Here is a 22,069-nt window from a genome sequence, read left to right as displayed (position 1 = left end):
CTAGAGGAAGCTTCCTCTTTAAGAGAGCTCAAAGCAAAGCAGGTGGGTAGAACAATGCATGGAGCACTGGGCTTGGGGACAGAAAGACTTGAGTCCCAATATGGTCTCAGCTACTTGCTGCTTATATGACCCCGGGCAAATCACTCGACCTTTATTTGTTTCAGTTTTCTTATCTGTAAAATGGGGAAAGTAATAACATTTATCTTCCAGGATTGTTGTGAAGACAAAAATGAGATGAAATTTGTAAATCTTAAAGCATTCTATAAATGATAGCTATTATAAGGTGGCTAGGGGACGCAGCCAGAACTAAAGTTGGAAAGACTTATCTTCCTGAGTTCAAATCTGGCCTCAGACACTCACTAACTATGTGATCCTAAGTTAGTCACGTAACTCTTTGCCTCAGTCTCCCCATCTGTAAAATGAATGTGGGAAGGAAATAACAAACTGCTTCAGTATTTTTGCCAAGAAAACCAAGATGGAGTCACAAATGGTCAGACACGACTGAACTACAACAAAATGATTACTAATGAAATCAAAACCAAAACTACTGGCTATATTCTGTGTGTCTAGCCCTTTATCGTGCTGGTCCAGCCCTCTCAGGGGCTATGAAAGCATTTGTCTTATTTGAATGGCTGATTATTTCCTTTTGCCACTGAGTAGTTTGTAATTAAAACATCTTCTTTTAGCCTCTGACTTACGGAATTATTGGAATCACATAGTGTAGCAAAGTGTTGGCTTTGCAGTCAGGAGATAGGAGTTCAAACCCTGTCTCAGGAAACTTAGTAAATGTATGATATTGAGCAAGTCAGTTCCCATCTATAAAATATGGTGGTTTGACTTGATTACCTCTAAAGTCCTTTCTAGCTCAAAATCTAGGATCCTTTGATCTATCTGAAAGGATGTGACAATTTCCTGTTGTATGGCTTCATTCACAATGGAGACTTGTGACTGCTTAGTGCCAGGGGTGAGAAAACTTTGGCGTTGAGGTCACATGGGACCCTCTAGGTCCTCAAGTATGGCCCTTTAACTGAATCCAAACTTCAAAGAACAAATGCCCTTAATAAAAGGATTTGTTCTGTAAAACTTGGACTTGAAGGACTGCACCCAAGGACCTAGAGGGCCACATGTGGCCTCTAGGCCAAAGGTTCCTCACCCCTGGGTCTTAACCCTTCTCATGCCTCTCTCTCCTTAGCTCCACCTGTTGGCTTCCCTAGCTATCTTCAAGTCTTCATTCAAATCTCTGCTACAAAATCTCTCCTACTACAAGAGGCCTGTCCTGGGCCCCCTCAAAATTGGTACCTTCCCTGTGAGGGTACCACCAATTCATCCTACGTACAACTTGTATGCTCATGGTTATTTGCATGTTATCTTCCTGTTAGGTTGGGAGTTTCCTGAGGGCAGGGTACCTATTCTTGACTTTCTTTGTATCCTGAGTGCTTAGCAGAGAACACTTATTGACTTGACTGATACCACTCTTGTATATCCCCTGTTAGAATGTAAGCTACTTTAGAACAGTAACTCTCTCTCTCTCTCTCTCTCATTTGCATTTCTAACACCCAACACAGTGCCTGGCACATGTTAAATATTTAATAAATGCTTTTGACTTATCACGTAACCAAGTTGTACTAGCTACTCACCCTTCAGTGCCCCCGGGCAACTCTCAAAGAAGCCAGATTACAAATGAGTTGCCAATATGCAGAGGCTGAGAGAAGTCCTACACTGCACATTCCCCATGTCAATGAAATCACAGGTCTGGATCCTTCCCCTCCCCCCCACCTTCCTATACCATCAGATATATGTGGAAAAGTAATATGTATTTCCTTAAGATGGAAATCAAAAATATTTTAAACATGCTAAACTCATTATAAGAAAATATGTTTCCTTTAAACCTCCCTTTTCCCCAATCTGCAACTATGATGTAATTTTCAGGAAAAGAAAAAGGAAACCCTTCAAAAAATATAGTGGTGTTCAAAGGGTGATCAAATTGAAGTTAGCCAGTTGAGATTCTGGCTCTGACACTTTTTAGTTGTGAGGACTTTCTTCTCTCTCATCTCAGGATCCTCATTTCTTTTCTTTTCTTAAAATTTAATTAATTTATTTGTTTTTAGTCTTCAACAGTCACTTCCATAAGTTTTACATTTTCTCCCCCTCCGTCTCCCCTTCCTCCCTGAGATGGCATGCAATCTTATATGGGTTCTACACATACATCAGGCTCTTCATTTCTTAAATGGGGACGATATTAGCACTATCTACCCTACAAGAGTGTTATGAGTAAAGCATTTGTAGAGACCTCACAGTGATTTATAACAATATTAATATTAGAGGTAAAAGGTTCTGATGTCCTAAGTTTTAAGAATCCCCTAAAAGGCTCAGCCAATCAGAAGCTATCACCAGCCTAGACTGAGGCTGTAGGAAGTTCCCATCCTGGTAAAGTTTGAAGAAAGACAATCTTTACATATCCACTAGTTCCATCTTAGGAAAAAAATGCGGCTATTTGATTGACCACTCCAGGGTACCTACTTCATCTGGGCCATTTCACTTAGAAATATGAATCTATAAACCAGAAACAAAAGTAATTTGAACAAAGATCAATTGGCATTGCGTGAGCTCACTGTCTCGTACATTCCTTTGCGTAGAGCTCAATACATGGCTTTTGACAAGCTGAACAAAATGAATGAACGAATTACTGTAGGAAGAGGCCCTAACCAAAGAGACTTGTCTAATTAATCACAGTGACTTATAGTCCTGGGATGCTGGTTCAGGTAGGGTTTCTGGTTTGGTTTTGTTTGGTGTTTTAGACTAGACCTATGATTATATTAGTACGGGGAGCTTCTGATGAGGAAACTTTCTCTACCCAATTAGTGCCAGCTTTGCACCTCACCATCTTAAAGCATTCCCCAAGGCACGAAAAGTCAAATGATTTTCCAAGGCTCACACAGCTAGGATATGTTGGAGATGGAACATGAGCCCATGTTTTCCTCACTCTAATGTCAGCTCTCCCATTCACTGCCTCATGCTACCTCTGAAGAAAATGATTAGTCATAGAGAACTAGATCTAAAGTCAAGAAGACTCCTTTTCTTGAGTTCAAATCTGGCCTCAGACACTTACTAACTGTGCGACCTTGAGCAAGTCACTTAACCCTGTTTGCCTCAGTTTCATCATCTATAAAATGAGCTGAAGAAGGAGATAAGGTCATGAAGAATCAGATACAACTGAAATGACTGAACAACAACAAAATATAATAAATAAGCAGAAGCTCATTTTTATATTGAGGTTTTCATATGTTAATCTCATGTTATCCTCATTACAACCGTGGAAGGTCAGTGTTGTTATTATCCATCATTCAGTAGATGTGGAAACTAAAACAGACAGAGGTTAAATGACTTGACCAGGATCACACAGGTAGTAATGATCTGAGGTTGGATTTGAATTTGGACCTTCTTGACTCTCTCGCTAGCCCTCTCAATCCACTATCTACCTCATGGTTTAATTTCTTTCAAAGTCAGGTGTTGCTAGTCAAAAATAGAAATGTTATGAGTGGGTTAGAAACTTGGAGAAATTAAACATTTCCATTTTTGAATTCAAGGATTTCAAACTAAAAGAGTCAGTCTTTTGGATAGGATTAAAAATCATTACAGTAGTTCAATTACAGGGAATTGAAAATAAATGGTAATTCAAGTGCTACATGCTGCTGAAGTACTCTTTGAATGGACTATAATTGTCAATGGGCAGTTTTCACACATCAGAGTCTACCTCTTTGAGAATCATCTGATCTCAAGTGTAGATAGCAACTTATTTGACAGCTTGAAAAATAAGTACAGTTTGGAGCACTAAATAAATGAAGTCATCAACAGAAAATTTTTGTTTTCCCAAATCAATTGTATTTCTTGACCAAGTCAGTGAAACTTTGTGCAAGGGAAAAAGTTGTACAGGGGCTGACCCATTTCCAGAAGTTCTGGAGTGAATAAAAGCAAAGAGCTCTTTTCTATGCCTCCAAAAGCCCACATGGCTCTGGGCTTCATGAATATGAGCCACAGAAAATTGGGGAAATGAATCAAACAAATGTTAATGATATTGGCTACATGGTTTAATTTCACTTACTCTTTTCCTTGGTTAGTGCTTTCCTTCCCCCTTTAGCTGGATTTCTTCTTTTTACTTAACTAGTAAACTATTCTTCAATTTATAGTCTCAGGTACCAAGGTTAAATGCCCCACACAGATCCATACAACCAGAGTGGGGATTTAAGAGGTGGATCTTGAACCAATCTAAGGCATGATTTCTATTCTCTATGGCATATTCATTCTCTAATTAGTATATATGACCTTTTACAACAACTGTTCTTTCACTAAACCCCATCTTCGATGCCTTCTCATGGTACGGAGGGAGCCCTGGGTTCTTAAAGATCATACTCAGTGAAGTGTCTCTTTCCTCTGGTCTGTCCTACCAAGCTGGAGAGATTGGGTACAGGCCCAGAAATGGATGGCTTGTCTAGGGATCAGTATAGCTAATTTTGAGGAGCCTCAGCACCAACAGGTCACCAAGGGGAAAAGAGAGTATTGTCTTTAAATTTTCTGCCTGCAGGGGGCACAGCCAAGATGGCAGAGAAGAATGATGCACATACTCTGGCTCTTCCCCCACAGTCCATAAAATACTTGTAAAAAATGACTCTCAACAAATTTTAGAGCAGCAGAAGCCACAGAACAACAGAGTGAAAGAGATTTCCAGCCCAAGGTAACCTGGAAGGCTGACAGAAAAGGTATATTGCATGGGGCACAGAATGGAGCACAGCACAGTCTTGGCCATGTGGCACCTGGAGGAATAGGATCAGAACAGGCCTCAGGGGCTGAATCCCCAGCAGCAGTGGAGATTCTCAGATCTCTCAACCCACAAGTGCCAAAGACAACTTCAAAGGCCAGTAAGAGGGCTTTATCAACTGGGCCAGAAGGAAGCTGGGTACCCCCCCTAACCCCAGCCCCAGGCAGCGGTGGCAGAGGCAGTGGCAGCTGCCTCAGTGGTAGTAGCAGTGGAGTCCATTTTTGGAGTCTTCTGCCTGAAGTCCCTCGGGGAATTGAGCAGCTGATCTGAATCTCAGCCCTGAGCACAGTCCTGGGGTGTGGCAGAGCTGGAGGTGGTTGTGGAGAGGGAATTCTATTACTTGCAGATTCTGGGCAGAAAAGTTTTTGGTTCCTCCCAGACCACTGCACAGGCGAGAAGAGGAGGAAACTCCTTTCCTTTTATTGTGCCACCTTGGAGGAACTGAGAACTTACAGGCCCCCAGATTATACCCTCCTCTTGACAAAGGACTGAAAAGTGAAATAACTGACTGCGAAAATACTCAAAAAAAGGGGAAAAAATAAGACTATAGAAGGTTACTTTCTTGGTGAACAGGTATTTTCTTCCATCCTTTTAGATGAGGAAGAACAATGCTTACCATCAGAGGCCTCTAAAATAAATATGCAATGGTGTCAGGCCATGGAAGAGCTCAAAAAGAATTTTGAAAATCAAGTAAGAGAGGTGGAAGAAAAATTGGGAGGAGGAATGAGAGCAATGTAAGAAAATAATGAAAAGTGAGTCAACAGCTTGCAGAAGGAGACCCAAAAAAATGCTGAAGAAAATAACACCTCTAAAAATAGGCTAACTCAATTGGCAAAAGAGGTCCAAAAAGCCAATGAGGAGAAGAATGCTTTAAAAAGCAGAATTAGCCAAATGGAAAAGGAGGTCCAAAAGCTCACTGAACAAAATAGTTCTTTCAAAATGAGAATAGAGCACATGGAAGCTAATGACTTTATGAGAAACCAAGAAATTACAAAACAAAACCAAAAGAATGAAAAAATGGAAGAGAACCTGAAATATCTCATTGAAAAAATAGCTGACCTGGAAAATAGATCCAGGAGAGACGATTTAAAAATTATGGGACTACCTGAAAGCCATGATCAAAAAAAGAGCCTAGCTATCATCTTTCATGAAATTATCAAGGAAAACTGCCCTGATATTCCAGAACCAGAGGGCAAAATAAATATTGAAAGAATCCACAGATCACCTCCTGAAAGAGACCCAAAAAGAGAAACTCCCAGGAATATTGTATCTACATTTCAGAGTTCCCAGGTCAAGGAGAAAATATTGCAAGCAGCTAGAAAGAAACAATTTGAGTATTGTGGAAATACAATCAGGATAACACAGAATCTCGCAGCTTCTACATTAAGGGGTCAAAGGACTTAGAATATGACATTCCAGAAGTCAAAGGAACTGGGATTAAAACCAAGAATCACCTACCCAGCAAAACTGAGTATAATATTTCAGGGGAAAAAAATGATCATTCAATGATATAGAGGACTTTCAAGCATTCTTCATGAAAAGACCAGAACTGAATAGAAAATTTGACTTTCAAATACAAGAATCAAGACACACATGAAAAACTAAACAGAAAAGAGAAATCATAAAGGATTTTCTAAAGTTAAACAGTTTACATTCCTACATGGAAAGATAATATTTGTAACTCTTGAGACTTTTCTCAGTATTTGGGTAGTTGGAGGGATTATACACACACCCACACACACATGCACACACATGCACACACACACACACAAACATAGACAGACGGTACAGGATGAGTTGAATAGGAAGGGATGATATCTAAAAAAATAAAATTAAGGGGTGAGAGAGGAATATATTGGGAGGAGAAAGGGAGAAATGGAATGGGGCAAATTATCTCTCATAAAAGAGACATTTGGCTTACAGAGGGAATAACATGCCCACTCAATTTGGTATGAAATTCTATCTTACACTACAGGAAAGTAGAGGAAAAGGGGACAAGTGGGGTGGGGGGGATGATAGAAGGGAGGGCAAATGGGAGAAGGAAATAATTAGAAGTAAACACTTTTGGGGGGGGACAAGGTCAAATGAGAGAATAGAATAAATGGGGGGCAAGATAGGATGGAGGGAAATATAGTCAGTCTTACACAACATGACTATTATGGAAGTCTTTAGCAAATCTACACATATATAGCCTATATTGAATTGCTTGGCTTCTCAGGGGCAATGGTTGGGGAGGGAGGAAGGAAGAGAAGTTGGAATTCAAAGTATTAAAAACAAATGTTGAGAACTGTTCTTGCATACAACTGGGAAATAAGAAATACAGGTAATGGGGTATAGAAATCTATCTTGCCCTACAATAAAAGAGAGAAGATGGGGATAAGGGAAGGGTGGGGTGTGATAGAAGGGAGGGCAGATTGAGGAAAGGGGTAATCAGAATGCAAGGCGTTATGGGATGGGGGGAGGGAAGAGATAGGGAGAAAATTTGGAACTCAAAATTTTGTGGAAATGAATGTCAAAAACTAAATATAAATAAATACATTATAAAAATAAATACATTTTCTGCCTGCTCTGCTTTATAACTTTTGTGACAGATGATGACTGTTTTGGACTCCAAAGACTAAGGTTCAGAAGGGTTACCATCTATAGGGTTCAAGAAAGTTACATGAAATCAGCCCTCTTCTGATGGGTCAAATCATTATTACATTCTATTAAATGGCTTAAGAAGTATATTTACTCTTTGTTTCATAATACTGCTACCCATATTAACCATTACAAAGAATTTGGCAGAATAATTTTTTTTAAATGCCAGCATTAGGTGAACACTAAAAATGGAAAAGAAGATTTTCCAAAGGCTTACATCTACTCTGAGTACTTTATATTTTCAAAGAAATATCTTGAAAGCCAGGAAGATACAAGGTCTTTTCACACAAGCAAACCTCTATGTATGTAAACTCTTGCCTCAAGCTAGAACACGTATCTGAAACAAAAGATTAACTAAATATTTTAAAAGTCCGAGCTGTTTTGGATATTCTCCATGTTCATCTAGCTAAGCACAGCATATTTATTGGAGCAGTTTGGCCACACAGTGGTGACTGAGAGCAAAGAGATGGATTTTGAATTGTAAAGTTTACAAAATGTTTAATGCATACCTCATTTGATCCTCACAACAACGCTGGGAAGTAGATGCTCTTATTGTCCCCATTTTAAAGACAAGGAAACAGGCTAATCATTTGTTCGTGATCTAGGATCTATACAACAATCTAGGATCTATACAACGATCTAGGATCTATACAACAATCAAGGTTTTGGGACTAAGTATGAAATTAGTTCTTCCTGACTTCAGGTCTAGCACTCTCTCACTTTGCCACCAAGCTACCTCAAAGTTCTAGAAAGATAACAAGTATTGGCCTGAACTCAAAGACCTTCCCTTGAACGACAAAGAATGGTTTTAGTTGGCAGTGTACATTATAATGAAACAGCCTTGCTATTTTTCTTGTGTCATGTCCAACTCTTCTCATTTGGGGTTTTCTTGGCAAAGATACAGGAGTGATTTACCATTTTCTTCCCCTGCTCATTTTACAGGTGAGGAAACTGAGGCAAATAGCATTAAGTGACTTGTCCAGTCACATAGCTAAAGAGTGTCTAACGCTACATTTGCACTCAAGTCTTCCTGACTCCAGACCTGGCATTCTATCTACTTTGCCAACTAACTAAACAATGCTTGCAGATAAAGCAAGTCAGCATCCTCAGTTTTCAAAATGGAATTCTGAATTAAGGGTCACTTTTGTTCCATTATATACCAGTGACTTTTCCTTTAATGTATAGAGAAAATCAGGGGAACTAATAAACTGTGGTGCAGTGTTATAAAGGTTGGTCTGGAATTCCAGCTTTGCCACCTGCTACCAAATGAACTTGAATAAATTAACTAACCTCATTGGGTCTCAGTTTTCTCATCTGTAAAATGAGGGGTCAGATTGGATGAATTCTAAGGTCCCTTCCAACTCTAACTCTATAGTTCTTTTGAATGAATGGTCACACACCTTTAAACACATCTTAAGTTTATCTGACTTTTGTCCAGCAATCGATGTAGCATTGAAGGGGGAAATAAACGTTTAGATTTTCTTCCTGCTCAGTTTAATAGATCAGATTGATAGAGTTCTACCATTTTCAAACCCAGTGATTTATCCAAGGAATGTTTTACCCACTGCTGTTAAATATACCTATGGGTATATTTAATATAGACAGAAATTGGGAATATTGTAGTCAGAGGAATGAGAGAGAGGCAAATAGTTACTATTAAGATAGACTGCCCCTTTCCATGACCAGCTTCAAAAAGGGTAATTTCTAATAAATGTAATTGGTAAGAATCAGGGACTAATTTACATCCCTTTTTTAGCATGGTCCCCTGATCAATAACTTGTGAATAAGTTCACATAAAGACATCTTTCCAGAAGAGACTCGACTTCATGCTTGTTCATGATTGACTTTCCTGAAGGTTATTTTAAAATGCACAAAGAGGTCCTGAAAGCTTTAGTCCACATCAAAGCAAAGGAGAGTCTATCTTAATAGAAATATTCCCTTGATCTTACCTTTTGCCAGCACCCAGGCATCGGTAATCCATCCGGCCCCTGTTCCAAGGAAAACGAAAAGGACACTTCTCAGTATGTCAAAAGGAGAGAGAACTTCATAGTTATGTTTAAAGGCTGAAAAGTAAAGATGTTCTAACCCTAAAGTTTGAGTCTATACTTCTGCCTTTATTTTCTTAGTGGGATTTCTTTAAGTAGCATATAACATTTCAATTCAAATCAAGGAAATTCAAATTTCCTCTAGAAAGGGAATGGCTATAGCTTAACAAACAAAATCAATTAAGAACATAACAATTTTGAAAAGCACACTAAGAAATTGACAGATTGCAGTATGGCTCCTCATGGCCTCATCTTTAAATACCAAGTGTTGTACTATAGCTGCAATTTGAATGTGCGTATCTTTTCATTATCTCTATTAAGCTTCTGATTTATCTGCCCTGAACCCTGCTTCATCAGAATAACCTATGCATGATAAGGATAAATGATCAATGTCTTATCATTTGTATCTGAAGTTTACAATTCACAGCATGCTTAAGACCATACTTCCTTTCACTTTAATTTTTCTCTCTTTAGATCATCAATCACATCTAATTGAATTGAAAGGCATGCTGCAGTCAAAGAATTCTATTGATCATTCCTTCTCTGTACAGGGGTGTGCTGGAGTCAGTTTGAATTTGTCTGGGGACAGACAATTGTTAAAATTTCAGTGTGAGCTTTTACATCTTCAAAATTGGCAAATGCTAAAAAGCAGGTTTGGATTTACTGTTCTATTCATTTAAACTTGAGAAAGCGATGGAGAATAATAATGCAGATCAAACATAAAAGTGTGGGTGGATATTCTTCCTCAGAAAGCCTGTGGTTAACATTGCTTAGCACACTGCCATTTGTACACTTTTAGTACAGTGCACAAAATCCCATCTATTAGAAATTTAGTACTCAATATCCACTCAGTTTCCTACTTGTTACACTTGACTGAGAAGTCATGTAATTTTTCGTGTGCAGGGAACTTGTCTTCTATTACAAAACACATTCTACTTACAAGTGTAAGACATGCTCTAGATACAGATGATATTACCAAGACCATAGCATTTGATTTATTATGAAAGCATGCTTATGATTTACCCATGAAAGATAACTATGGATCCAAAGCAAACAAAAGACTTGACACTTTTTATTATAATTCTCTAAATGGAGAATTAATATATTCTATTCTGAAAAATCTAATTTTAAGAACATTCACCTTTCCAGAACCGTGCTCAGCTAACAAATCGTAAAATAACATGCAGATCAGGTGTAACCCTCCCCTCCCCCCACAACTAATTATAAAATAGGAGACTTCAGGAAATATTCTTCTTTTAAAAGCAAAAATAACAAAAAGTAACAAAAAACCTCAAATCCTTAAAAACATCTTTAGATTTGGGGGGAAAATTTTTTAGCACTGCCAGATTGGTACCAGAAAAAAGGATCAACAGAAGAATTTTAGTATAAAGAGAAACTGGAGATCATGTTAACAGAGAGGAAGGAAGCACAATGGATTTTGTCAAGTAAGTTCTAAAGGGAGAGACCATTAAATTGGAAATGTTAAGCAAAAAAAGGAGAGCGACGTATTTGGGATGCAGACCATTATCATCTTTAGAAGGATGATGAAATGACCCTGCCAATTTTGGGGGGGTAGAGAGACTATGTTGCCGTTTCATTATTACCTTGAATTCTTATATGTAATAATGCTAACAACACTAGTCTGTCAGATCTACCCATGGGAAGGGCAATGTCCAGAGGAGGCCCCAGACTTGTCACCCTTAAGGTAGGGGATGAGTAAAAGAGCACTCAACCTCTATTGGACCTCAGGGCTATCAATAAGATTAGCTCAGCCAATCCTGGGAAGCAAGAATGGGTCTACCTGGGAGTTCTTAGTACTAGGGAGGGAAATATGTTAGGAGGAATATGCATACAAAGGCCCAAGTCAGGGGATGCTGGCATAGGTGGAAGAGGAGATTTTTTCCCCTCTATTATGGAATATATTGACCAAAAGAATCTGCTCATACTAGATCCTCCTTCAATGGACCAGCCAGACTGGTGAGGGCAAGATATAAAAGTGAACATTTTATTTAGGATGGGAGCATGGATACTTCCCGATAAGCTGAAACTAGCATGAAGATTTGAAATTCCTGACGTGTAAGGGTGGGATACACCAATGGTGGACAAGTAGAAATTTGGGGCCAAGATGGAGGAGAACCCTTTTTAACTGGGATCTCTCTCTGTCTCTCTGTCTCTCTCTGTCTCTCTGTCTCTCTCTCTCTGTCTCTCTCTCCCTCTCTCTCCCTACCTATCTCTATTTATCTCTCTATCTCTACCTATTTCTATCTATCTATCCATCTATCAATCAATCTATCTACCTATCATTGATCTATCTAGTGGATAAGTTTTACCAGGCCTTGGTAGATTTAAGGTGACATATCCCTAAATGATTGAGCCTAGGTGATCAGTTTCTGCCTGGGTCTTCCATTCTCATGAGCCATATCTAGAACTAGACAAGAAGATGCTCAGCAAATTGCATGTCAATGAACCTTGAACTAATTTACTATTAATGCCCAGACTGAGAAGTTTAGTCAGGAGAGAGAGAGAGCTTGCAAATATTCTCTAGTTCTCTAGAATTAGGCTGATACCAGAAGAGGCTTTCTTTGCAAACTGTGGGTGGTGGACATTTTTTTTTTTTAACTTTTATCACTTCATAGTGCCTCCTATCTTAAATCACATGAGGTGATTTGATATTATTGAGAAGTAAGGATCATAGACTTTAGATCTGGAAAGGACTTTAAGAGCCCTCTAGTTGAGGCCCCTCATTTTACATAGGAAGAACCAGAGACAAAGAAAAGGGAAATGACCTATCCAGGATCTCACAATTAGTATGTGTCTGAGGCAAGATTTAGACTCAGGTCTTTCTGACCCTAAGTCTAACACTCATCCATTACATTACTTATGTATAAATAAGATTTTTAAAAATTTTTTCCCCTGTAGGGTACCAGGAATTCATTGAAATCCAGAAATTTGGAGATGTGGAAGATTGAAATCTGAAGAAGTCACTGGTAAATTGGAGACATGGGTTTGCGGAAGAGGATAAAACAAAGCAAACCATGAGGTTCTTGGATACAGATGATCTGTTCCCATCAGTGTTTCAACTATTGTTGAGAACTAATAGCCTTCCATTCCACTTTAAAAAGTAAATCGAAAGTAGACTTCCAAAGCTTAATTTTGGCAGCTTGCTCTTGTCCCAATATAGACAGGAACTTGATGATCAAGACAAAGATTTATTTTTCTTCTTTGAAAAAAAAAACAAATAAAAAATGAAATTATAAGAAAATGATATTTATGGCCTATTTCAAAGGACACAGGAATATGGTGGCCATGTCAAGTATAAGCAAAAGACCAGGGAGTTTAATTCACATTCTCTGATACAAACAAAAACAAAACACCCCCAAACCCTCCCTGGCTCTCTCCATCTTGCATTAGTCTCTGGAGGAACCAAACGATCCATGCACATGCATGTAAATATGTTGAACATGTAAAGCTTGCTTCAGAAAGGCTTGCTTTACATCGCTAGAGACTGATGTGTGATCACACAAAGGAACCACATGCAGGGTTGGTAGGAAAGAGAAATACTGTACCAATTGGCAAGGGGCATCCAGCCCATCCAGGCCAGGCTGACCCGGCTCCCCTTTTTCCCCCTTAACTCCACGGAATCCCTGTTTGATGAAGATTAACTTGTAATATTACTGGCAAAAGAAAGGTCTTTAAGTACTAAGGCTGCTGAAGAAAACAAGAATTTGTAGGCATAAAAAATGAGGAGAAGAGCAATTCTGGAGTAGCTTTCAATGGTTGGAGGATGGAAATGAGGTCTGCGCACAGCTCCATGAAGGGGTTAATCTTTTAAATGACTCCCTGTTTTTAAGCCATACAAATTGAGATGCCATACAGTCTATGCTGTTTTCTCTTTGAGTCTTACCTGTGTTTTTTTTTGGGGGGGGGGTCCATTTTAAAATCACTTCCTTAGGAGTAATATACTCAAGGTACTAGGCTTGAGAAGAAAAGACCCTGTGATAAGAGCAGGTTCTTTAGGACTGATTAACATCTGTAATTACTTCCAGTTTGCTCCTCTCCCATTTTATTCTATTTCTTATTTTACTTTAGACATCAGGACAGACTTCTATGAATGAGACATACCAATGGACAAGGTGCATCTAATCCAGGGGCACCCTGTTCTCCTTTCTCCCCTTTGGGCCCCTTTTTGCCTTTCTTTCCCTTTTCCCCCTGTGGACACAACAGTTTGGATAAAACAGAGATTTCATTTTGGGGGTGCAGGTGGAAAAATATTATATATATACACCGGTTCAAAGGACAGTTTTAGCCAACAGAAGCCTGAATAGACATTTACCACTCTGTTCTGCTTGGGATGAAAATTATGTGGAAAACCCAATTGTATTAGCAGATCACACCAGTCTCCCCAGCCCCCCTCCATGAGTCCTGGGTATCTGCCCATAGGTCAGGATTTGAGAGATTCAAGCAGTCTTAAAGTGGAGAACTGACACACAGAGTGGAAGGACAATGCTGGTATTTTCTTCATCCACAGCATCCTCAAGGATGAAATGTTTCAGCGACACATAGTCTAGCTGGACTGACAAACACTAATGTGGTGGTCATCAGTCTTGTCAGGTAGAAGACAGCAGGGTGGGTCCCAGAAGGACCCAGAAGGCAGATGAAGTTCCCAGGGAGGCCAGATCCTTTTTGGAACTCTTCTCACTTGTGGCCACGGACATTTTTTAACCCTGCAACAGCAGACTGAGGTCATGCTAATCTAGGAATACTGCAAAGAATGCTCTAACTTTCAGAAACTATGCCAGATGTTTTTGCTTTCTCTCCCAACAGTTGGTACTATTTTATAAGGTCATCTAAAAATTGTTCAATATCTTAAAACATATGGATATTTAGTCACAGACTCTATTAACAATGGAATCCTTTTTCCAAAAGCTAGTGTGGCTTTTATGTATGGGTCACTGAAACAAGTCACTGAAAATGCTTTCTTTTTTGCTGATTTATTTATTTTCCTGAAGACCAATTAAAGAGTCAGGGATATTTATAAGTCTCAGGTTTTGTGGGGCTTTTTCCCCAGTTATTTTCCCATTGATCCCTTGCCAGATGATCAGAGTGGTAATGAGTTTCTGGCTTACTCTCAATTTAGCAAAAGCAAAAGTTGTTCTGTTTAAAATAGGAAAAGCAAGGTGGACTCAGTGGTACTAATACTAACAAAAAATGAAGGCATCAGGATGATTATGCGGTGGAATAGTAGCCGTAGGAAATTAGTATCAGCTGTCAAGGTAGAGGTGGTAGAAAATTTAATTGGCAAGAAGGATTGTTTGGATGGAGGAATTTTCAGGAAAGGCAGCAAAAAGAGGAAAAGGAAAGAATGCCCGTCTGGATAGGGAAATGTAGCCAACAAATAGATAATCAACAGTTTTCACCAAGGCAAAAAACACATGGATAATCTATATGCAAGGCAGAGGCAGCTTTTAACACTTTAAAAATAATTTATAAGGCTAATCAGTATTTAAAGAACACGAAATATAATGGATTCCACATTTAAATTAGTGCGTTCATTTTGCAATCAGGTTATATAATGAAATTAAGCTTAAAATAAATGCTGAAGCAAATAATCAGACTCATCAAAGAAGAAGACATACATGGGGACCACCAAGTACTAGAAAAGAAACATCCAAGTATATGCATTAATTCTGCCAGAGGATGAGCAGAAAGTTCCTCATCTGGCTCCTGGGTGCCAAAAAGGAGTCCTTGAAAGACTTCAAATCAAAGCCCTGGGTCAATATGTCTTACTTTAATGCTGAAGGAAGATGAGAAATTCTGTTAGAGTCGGTTGTCTCTGACCAAAGAAAGGAATTATGGGCTGGGTCATTAGGAAAGCAGATAGACCAAGAAAAGATAATGAGAATAATGTTTTAAGACCGTTCAGTCTTGCAAAGTGAATGCATATCCTCGTTTAACACTTTTTTTTTTAGGGCAGCAAAGTGGATACATAGCCAGAAAGATCTGGGTTCAAGTCCTGCCTCTGATACACATTATGTGACCGTGACCTCTCAGTCCTTTAAACAATTCTCTAAGACTATTTTGTTCAGTCATTTTTCGGTCATGTCAGTTCAGTCAATCCCATTTAGAGTTGTGTTGGCAAAGATACTGCAGTGGTTTGCCATTTCCTTCTTCAGCTCATTTTATAGAGGAGGAACTGAGGCAAACAGGGTTAATTGACTTGCCCATGGTCACATGACTAGTAAGTGTCTGAGGACAGATTTGAACCCATGAAGATGCATCTTCCTGACTCCAAGACCAGGGCTTTATTCACTGTGTCACCTAGCTGCCCTACTGTAACACTATAGGTTGCAGAAAAGATGCCAACCTGCACTGGCAGGAAGATATCTATAGCAATGAAATTGTGAGTCTAGTCCCTCTCCCGAAAGCAGAATTGATTTTGGGTCACACAACTCACCTCCTGAATCAGGGTTAATTCTCCCTGTGCTATATATGACCATGACCAGTTGTCATGGGACTGAATATTGCAGATTTCAATTCATGTTATTTTGATAATTCAAGTACATTGAACATAGACTGTCCAACCCTAGAGCTTGAGGCTACCAAATGAATTCTAGTGGGAAAAGGGTTTGTGAATCAAATCACGTAATAAGCCTCTGGCATGCATCAGGCTTCAGGGAAAAGAGGTATTATTCTACAAAGGCTAAGGCATCATTGTCACTGTTAATCATCACAATTGCCAAAAATCCACGGAGCTCTTTCGTGTAGCTCAAAATATCTGTCCCTGCAGGTAGAAGGGTGTCTGCCAATGATAATTTCCATGTGCCATGCTGAGGTTGAGACACATATGCGGCCTTCAGGTTTAGCCTACAGTTCCCCTAAAGGTAAGATTGTTTACTCCAGTGCTAGAAATTCTAAACTATTCAAAGACTATGCTGTTGTTCAGTTGCGTCCAACGCTTCATGACACCATTGAGGTTTTCTTGGCAAAGACTGGAGTGGTTTAACATTTCCTTCTCCAGCTGATTTTACAGATGAGGAAACTGAGGCAAACAGGGTGAAGTGACTTGCCCAGGGTCACACAGTTAGTGAGTGTCTAAGGCCAGATTTTAAACTCAGGAAGAAGAGTCTTCTGATTCTAGACTTTCTCTCTCTCTCTCTCTCTCTCTCTCTCTCTTTCTCTCTCTCCATCCCTTCCTCTCTTCCATAAATCTATACATAAAGACTGTAATTTCATTAAGTTGGAAAACCTCCTGGTGTGGAAAATCTCTCCAGTAATGTAAACAAGCAGTTGTACCATACAGGTGAAAAATACACAGTTGTAAAACAATTAAATACATGGCTTAGGAGATTAGAGGGATCATTTTTATAATGCAAATTAAAATGTTCTCTGAGATGATTCAAATTCTCTTGCAATTACTCTTGTTACCTCAGTTGAGTCCTAGGAATAATTTGATAACAAGAATTCAGAACTGTTTAATAGAAATGTGTCATGCAAAGGTAACTTGTCTTGCAAAGTTGCCTGGGGCATTGAAAGGTTCACTGACTTGCCATTAGTCAAATAACCTAGTATTTATCAGTCAGGTCTTGAACCCAGATCTTTTTGCCTTCAAGGCTAGCCTTCTATCCACCGTATCACACTGCCTTTTAAACAATATTTGTAATTAAAAAAATAAACTCAATTTTATTTTTTAAATAGTAGAAATCTTTTAATTAGCATCTACCTCCCAGAGCTGTTCTGAGACTCCAGTGAGAAATATGTAAAACGCTTTGTAATCCTTAAAGAGCCATATAAATGCTAACTATTTTTATGTTATTTTAAGTTAGAGGATTGAACATTGTATTTTAAGTGAGCTAATCTTTCACTGCAATGACTACTTTCTCCACGAACAGTTGAAAATTAAACTAGACATCTATGTTTATAGTCAGATTAACTTTTGGTTCTAGGACATGCCTAATAAAATGATAAGACAGATGGAAGAGGAAAAAAACTCCATGCTTTCTTTTAATTCTCTGACATTTACTTTTTTCTTTTAATTTATTACTGTCTGAAATCTAGTAACGTTGACAGGCACACACTCACGAGGACCAGTGTCCCCTATGGACAGGTGGCACCTGATGACTTTGACCTGTTGAATAAAATACAGTACTAGTAGTGGATGATTACATACATGCATTCACAGGTTAAACTGCAGTTGAATTATAGTCAGAAAAAAGAAACAATAGATATCAAGTGTTCCCCAATTCATAATTCCTTTTTTTCTTTATAAACAGTTAATGCTATTACAAGTGTTAATGATGTCAGGACAAGGTAAGACACAAAGAGTCCTACATCTTCTCTGCAGTATAAATATGGACAGGTTTTCTACAGTGTACTGAAGTCTGCTATTACATTTGGTGCTACCCATTATAGCTAAAGTCATGAAAACTTTTTTCTGCTGTTTGAATTTTTAAAGCCCGATTCTGGTATCAGTAATGTGGAATCTGATCGTATCAACTATAAAACATTTAAGGTTTCGCATTTAAAAACTCCTATTTTTCATTACAACTTCAGAAAGTGGGAGAGCCTGGTTCCTAATCCAACACAAACTAATTTTATAATTTAGGGTAAAGCAATTACCCAGACTGCTCCTTGCTTTCCCTATCTGAAAAATAGAACTGTGGTTCTTCTTTTTCAAGCAAAGGGGTTTATGTCATGAAAATGGAATCCATGCCAGAAAAGCATCCCTGAAGGGTACAATTTAACTCCATGTAATGATCTAGACAGTGTCATTAGCCTTCATTTGCCAGAACCTGTGCCTGTCTACTAAATCTCACAGACAAAGCCTGGGGAAAGTATAGTCTGATGATGACAATAGGGCTTAAAATCTATCCTTCATCAGAGACACTAACATTAGCAACATCAGCATTAACAACGGTTGACTACACAAGCTTCTCTAGTCTCCCTCCGAGCCTTGACTCTGTAGGTTCTAGTATCTGCTTGTTTTTGGCACCCAGGATGAGGGAAAGACTAAGCATTTGAGATAGTTATGAGACTGGAAAAGCAAGAAGGAGTGGATGGACTAGAATGAAACAAAAAAAAGCAATTGCCAGCAGCATCAAGGTCACCTTTTCTCCTTTCTCTCCTAAATCACCCTTCTCTCCTCGAGGACCAGGAAAACCCTGTAGGAAAAGAGAAAAACAAACAAAACCAAAAGTGTCCATTGGTCTAATGTGTGACAGCTATGTTGGGGAAAATATTCAGATTTATTGTTTTTCTACAGACACAGAAAGAGTTAAGGGTATTCCAAATGATTTGAAGATCAAATTAACAATAACAACTGACACTATTATAGTGTTTTAAGGTTTTCAAAGTTTACTTTACAAAATAGCAACTGACAAAACCATTTATGGAAGTCTGATCAATTTCCTTAACTTGTCAAAATGCCCTTTAGCTCCTGCTTGATGCTTTTCAATGAATTCTAACAGTTTCTTGGCTTGTGCTTCATGATGTTTCTCAGCTAATATATTCAATAGAATATAAGTTCCTTGAGGACAGGGACTGTTTCATTTTTGTCATTGTATTCTCAGTAACTAGCATAGTGCTTGGCATATAATAGGTGCTTAATAAATGCTTATTGGTTGCAGGACACTGGACTCTAGAGACATTCATGGCTAATATATTTTATGAGATATAAACTACGGATAGTATACAATTTAGGTTAAGTTTAGATTAAGAGGAAACTGAAGAATCTTTGAGATAACGTACATAAAGCTTAATAAACCTTAAAACAACCTAGGTGTCAATTATTATTGTTAATAATGTTAATTGTAATTAATGATATTAATAATAGTGACAGAAACTGCATCAACAACTTTGAATCACCACATGTGAGCAGTGATTGTATTTTGCATGTTCTTTTACATAACTTGGCTCTGACTCCACCAGTAAAATCATAAGAAAACTTTCTCTTATTTCAATTTAGTTTAATCTAGTCAACTCACTGCTGTGGGCTGAGCACTAGTTTTAAATCACGAGATCATAGATGAAAAGTTGGGAGAAACCTTAGAGGTCATATAGCCCAACATCCAGTTTAGGAAACTGGAACCCATAGAAGTTAAATGATTACAGCAGATACCAATGGCATTATTAAGTCTTTAAATCCAAATTCAGCAGTTTTTCCATGATGTCATTTCTTTTGGGGAAAGTGATTTTAAAATGTTACCATATACTACCCCTATGTTAACTTTCTCCCCTCTAACTGTATCTCTGTCCTACATGTATTACACACAAACACTTGTAACACATTTCACATCACTCTCTACATTTCTAGTATATACAGTGTATGGTAAATAAATAAGCAATATCCATGCTGTTATAGCCACAAAGCACGCTAGTATCTGTTACTACAGGAACATGTTTATTGTATGTTTTACTTACATCAAGACCAGGCTCTCCATCCTTCCCCTGCCAAAGAACCATATGAGCTACATTATTGTTCCTAAGCTTAGGCTATCATTTTCCCTACTCAGGATGGTAGTGCTAGCATGTGAGCATACAAGTATCAAAATGACTACAATGGACTACATAGAAGCTGGGCTTTTGAGTTGAGTCACGTATGTTTCCTCCACTAGCCGCCTGAAAGATGATGATTCATAATTCCTTTAAATGTTATACACTTTCTTATTAAAGCTCCGTGAGTTGATTGCATGATGTTCAGAGGTCAAATGTGTACCTTTTTCCAGTTTTTGAAGCTTTGGTAACCAAGTCATTATTCCAGGAGATGATTTCATAGGGGAAAACTTCAGTCATTTTAAAGCCATGTTCAATTCTGAGTGTATGTGCTTCTTAATGTTTCTGTATATCTTTAGCACGGAATAACATGGGATAACTAGTATATATAGCACCTTAAATATTATAAATTGCTCAACAAATATTCCCTCATTTGATCCTGGGAGTTGGGTGTTCTTTTTAGCCCCATTTTTACAGAAAACTGAGGCAGAAATCAGTAAAGAGACTTGACCACAGTCACATAGCTCATAACTGTGAGAGGCAGAATTTGAACTGAGGTCTTCTTTACTCCAGGTCTTGCTCTCTATCCACTACATCTTTTAGCTGCCTCTAAATTAGCAACATTCTAGCTCCTTCACAGTGAAGGCAGTGAAACATGTTTCACCACTAAATGCTATATTGATTTTTGTTTAAGACACACTTCTGGTCTCTCTGTAAGTGAAAAAGACACAAAGGGAGAAAGTTTTTAAAATGTTACTTTTAAGTAGATTTTGTAAATAAAACGCTGGCCAAAGATAAAAGAAGTCACAAGCTGGTGGCCAGTGATGATCAATCCATCCTTTCGTAGAGTATAGCACATACTATTAAAATAACGTACTTCCCCTGTCAAGTTCAGTGATCCATTCAATTTCAGCAAGACATCTGCTTTGACTCCACCAATCATTTGGTGATTCATTTCAAAATCAAAATGTGTTAAGGTCATAGTCTAAGTTTTTTTTAGTTAAAAAAGAAGAGATATATGTGGAGTAAAACAACAAGAAGAAATTTGATCATATTTTAGCAATGTTTTGTATGTTTACATTGCCAATAATTTTAACAAAATTCAACTATAGTTACATACATTTCATTGTTGGTTTTATGATTTTATTTCCATGTGTCTGAGAATTTTCAGAAGAGAAATGAAAAGACAGTGATATGTTAGATTTAGTTTTCCCAACAGACCACTTATTATTCTAAGGATAATTTTTTTCTTCACATTTGTATTAAGGTATTGCAGACCTAGTTCTATGGACTGGGCAGTCCTCCAGGCCTGTACATTCAAGCCTCTTGAAGCTGTGACGACTGTGGGTGCTGATGTCTAGGGCCCCACTACAAGACACAATTAGAGAAATGAGCATTAATCTCAACAATTTTGGAAACGCTCATTTGTTAAATGGTAATAATACTTTCTATATAACATTGAATAACACTGAATAACATTGAATAATTCTATTCAGTGTTAGTGTCTTTTAGAGCTTACTGGATAAAATAAACTGAATAATGAGATGGTTAAATTCTAACTTCTTGATAGAATTTCTGTATCTAATTTTTATGCGCTAAACTTTTAATGATGAGTACCTAGTCAAATCAAATGCTACAAGTGAAGAATTAAAAATAACTTGAACTTTAGATTGCACATTACCCTGGTTTGTTCCAGTGATAGGCTTGGGTGTTTTCCATTCTGTGGGGGGGAAGGGGTGGGGTGTGTGTGTGTGTGTGTGTGTGTGTGTGTGTGTGTGTGTGTGTGTGTGTGTGTGTGTGTGTGTATGAGTTCAAGAAAGAATAATGACATTGCTGAAAGAAACAGGCATAATTAGGGCTGTATTTCAGAAGATTATTTTACTGTTTTCCTTGAATGATTATCCTGCTGCTCACAGAAATGAATGGGAAAATAAATGACATTTCACCAATGCATGGACTAATGAAAGTTACAGTCAACTCACAGGCAAACCATAAGGTCCCCTGGGTCCAGGCTCTCCCACAGCTCCCTTTTCGCCCTAAAAGAAAATAATAATGTAACAAAGACATTCAAACACATATA

The 22,069-nt window shown here is 38.2% G+C and overlaps 1 protein-coding gene across 1 annotated transcript in view; it reads right to left on the bottom strand.

The window, feature by feature from the left end:
* Window positions 1–22,069, bottom strand: part of COL25A1 (collagen type XXV alpha 1 chain) — a 568,912-nt gene that overhangs the window by 5,628 nt on the left and 541,215 nt on the right. The window contains exons 34-37 of the mRNA XM_072623878.1: window positions 21,972–22,025; window positions 18,606–18,659; window positions 13,624–13,710; window positions 9,406–9,444 (exon numbers count right to left, since the gene is read on the bottom strand). Coding sequence (XP_072479979.1) covers window positions 9,406–9,444; window positions 13,624–13,710; window positions 18,606–18,659; window positions 21,972–22,025 — 234 coding nt within the window. The remainder of the gene's footprint in view (window positions 1–9,405; window positions 9,445–13,623; window positions 13,711–18,605; window positions 18,660–21,971; window positions 22,026–22,069) is intronic.

Source organism: Notamacropus eugenii, chromosome 7 (genome assembly GCF_028372415.1).
Source record: "Notamacropus eugenii isolate mMacEug1 chromosome 7, mMacEug1.pri_v2, whole genome shotgun sequence".
In the NCBI taxonomy this organism is placed as follows: Eukaryota; Metazoa; Chordata; class Mammalia; order Diprotodontia; family Macropodidae; genus Notamacropus; species Notamacropus eugenii.
This window is presented reverse-complemented; position numbering and strand designations above follow the sequence as displayed.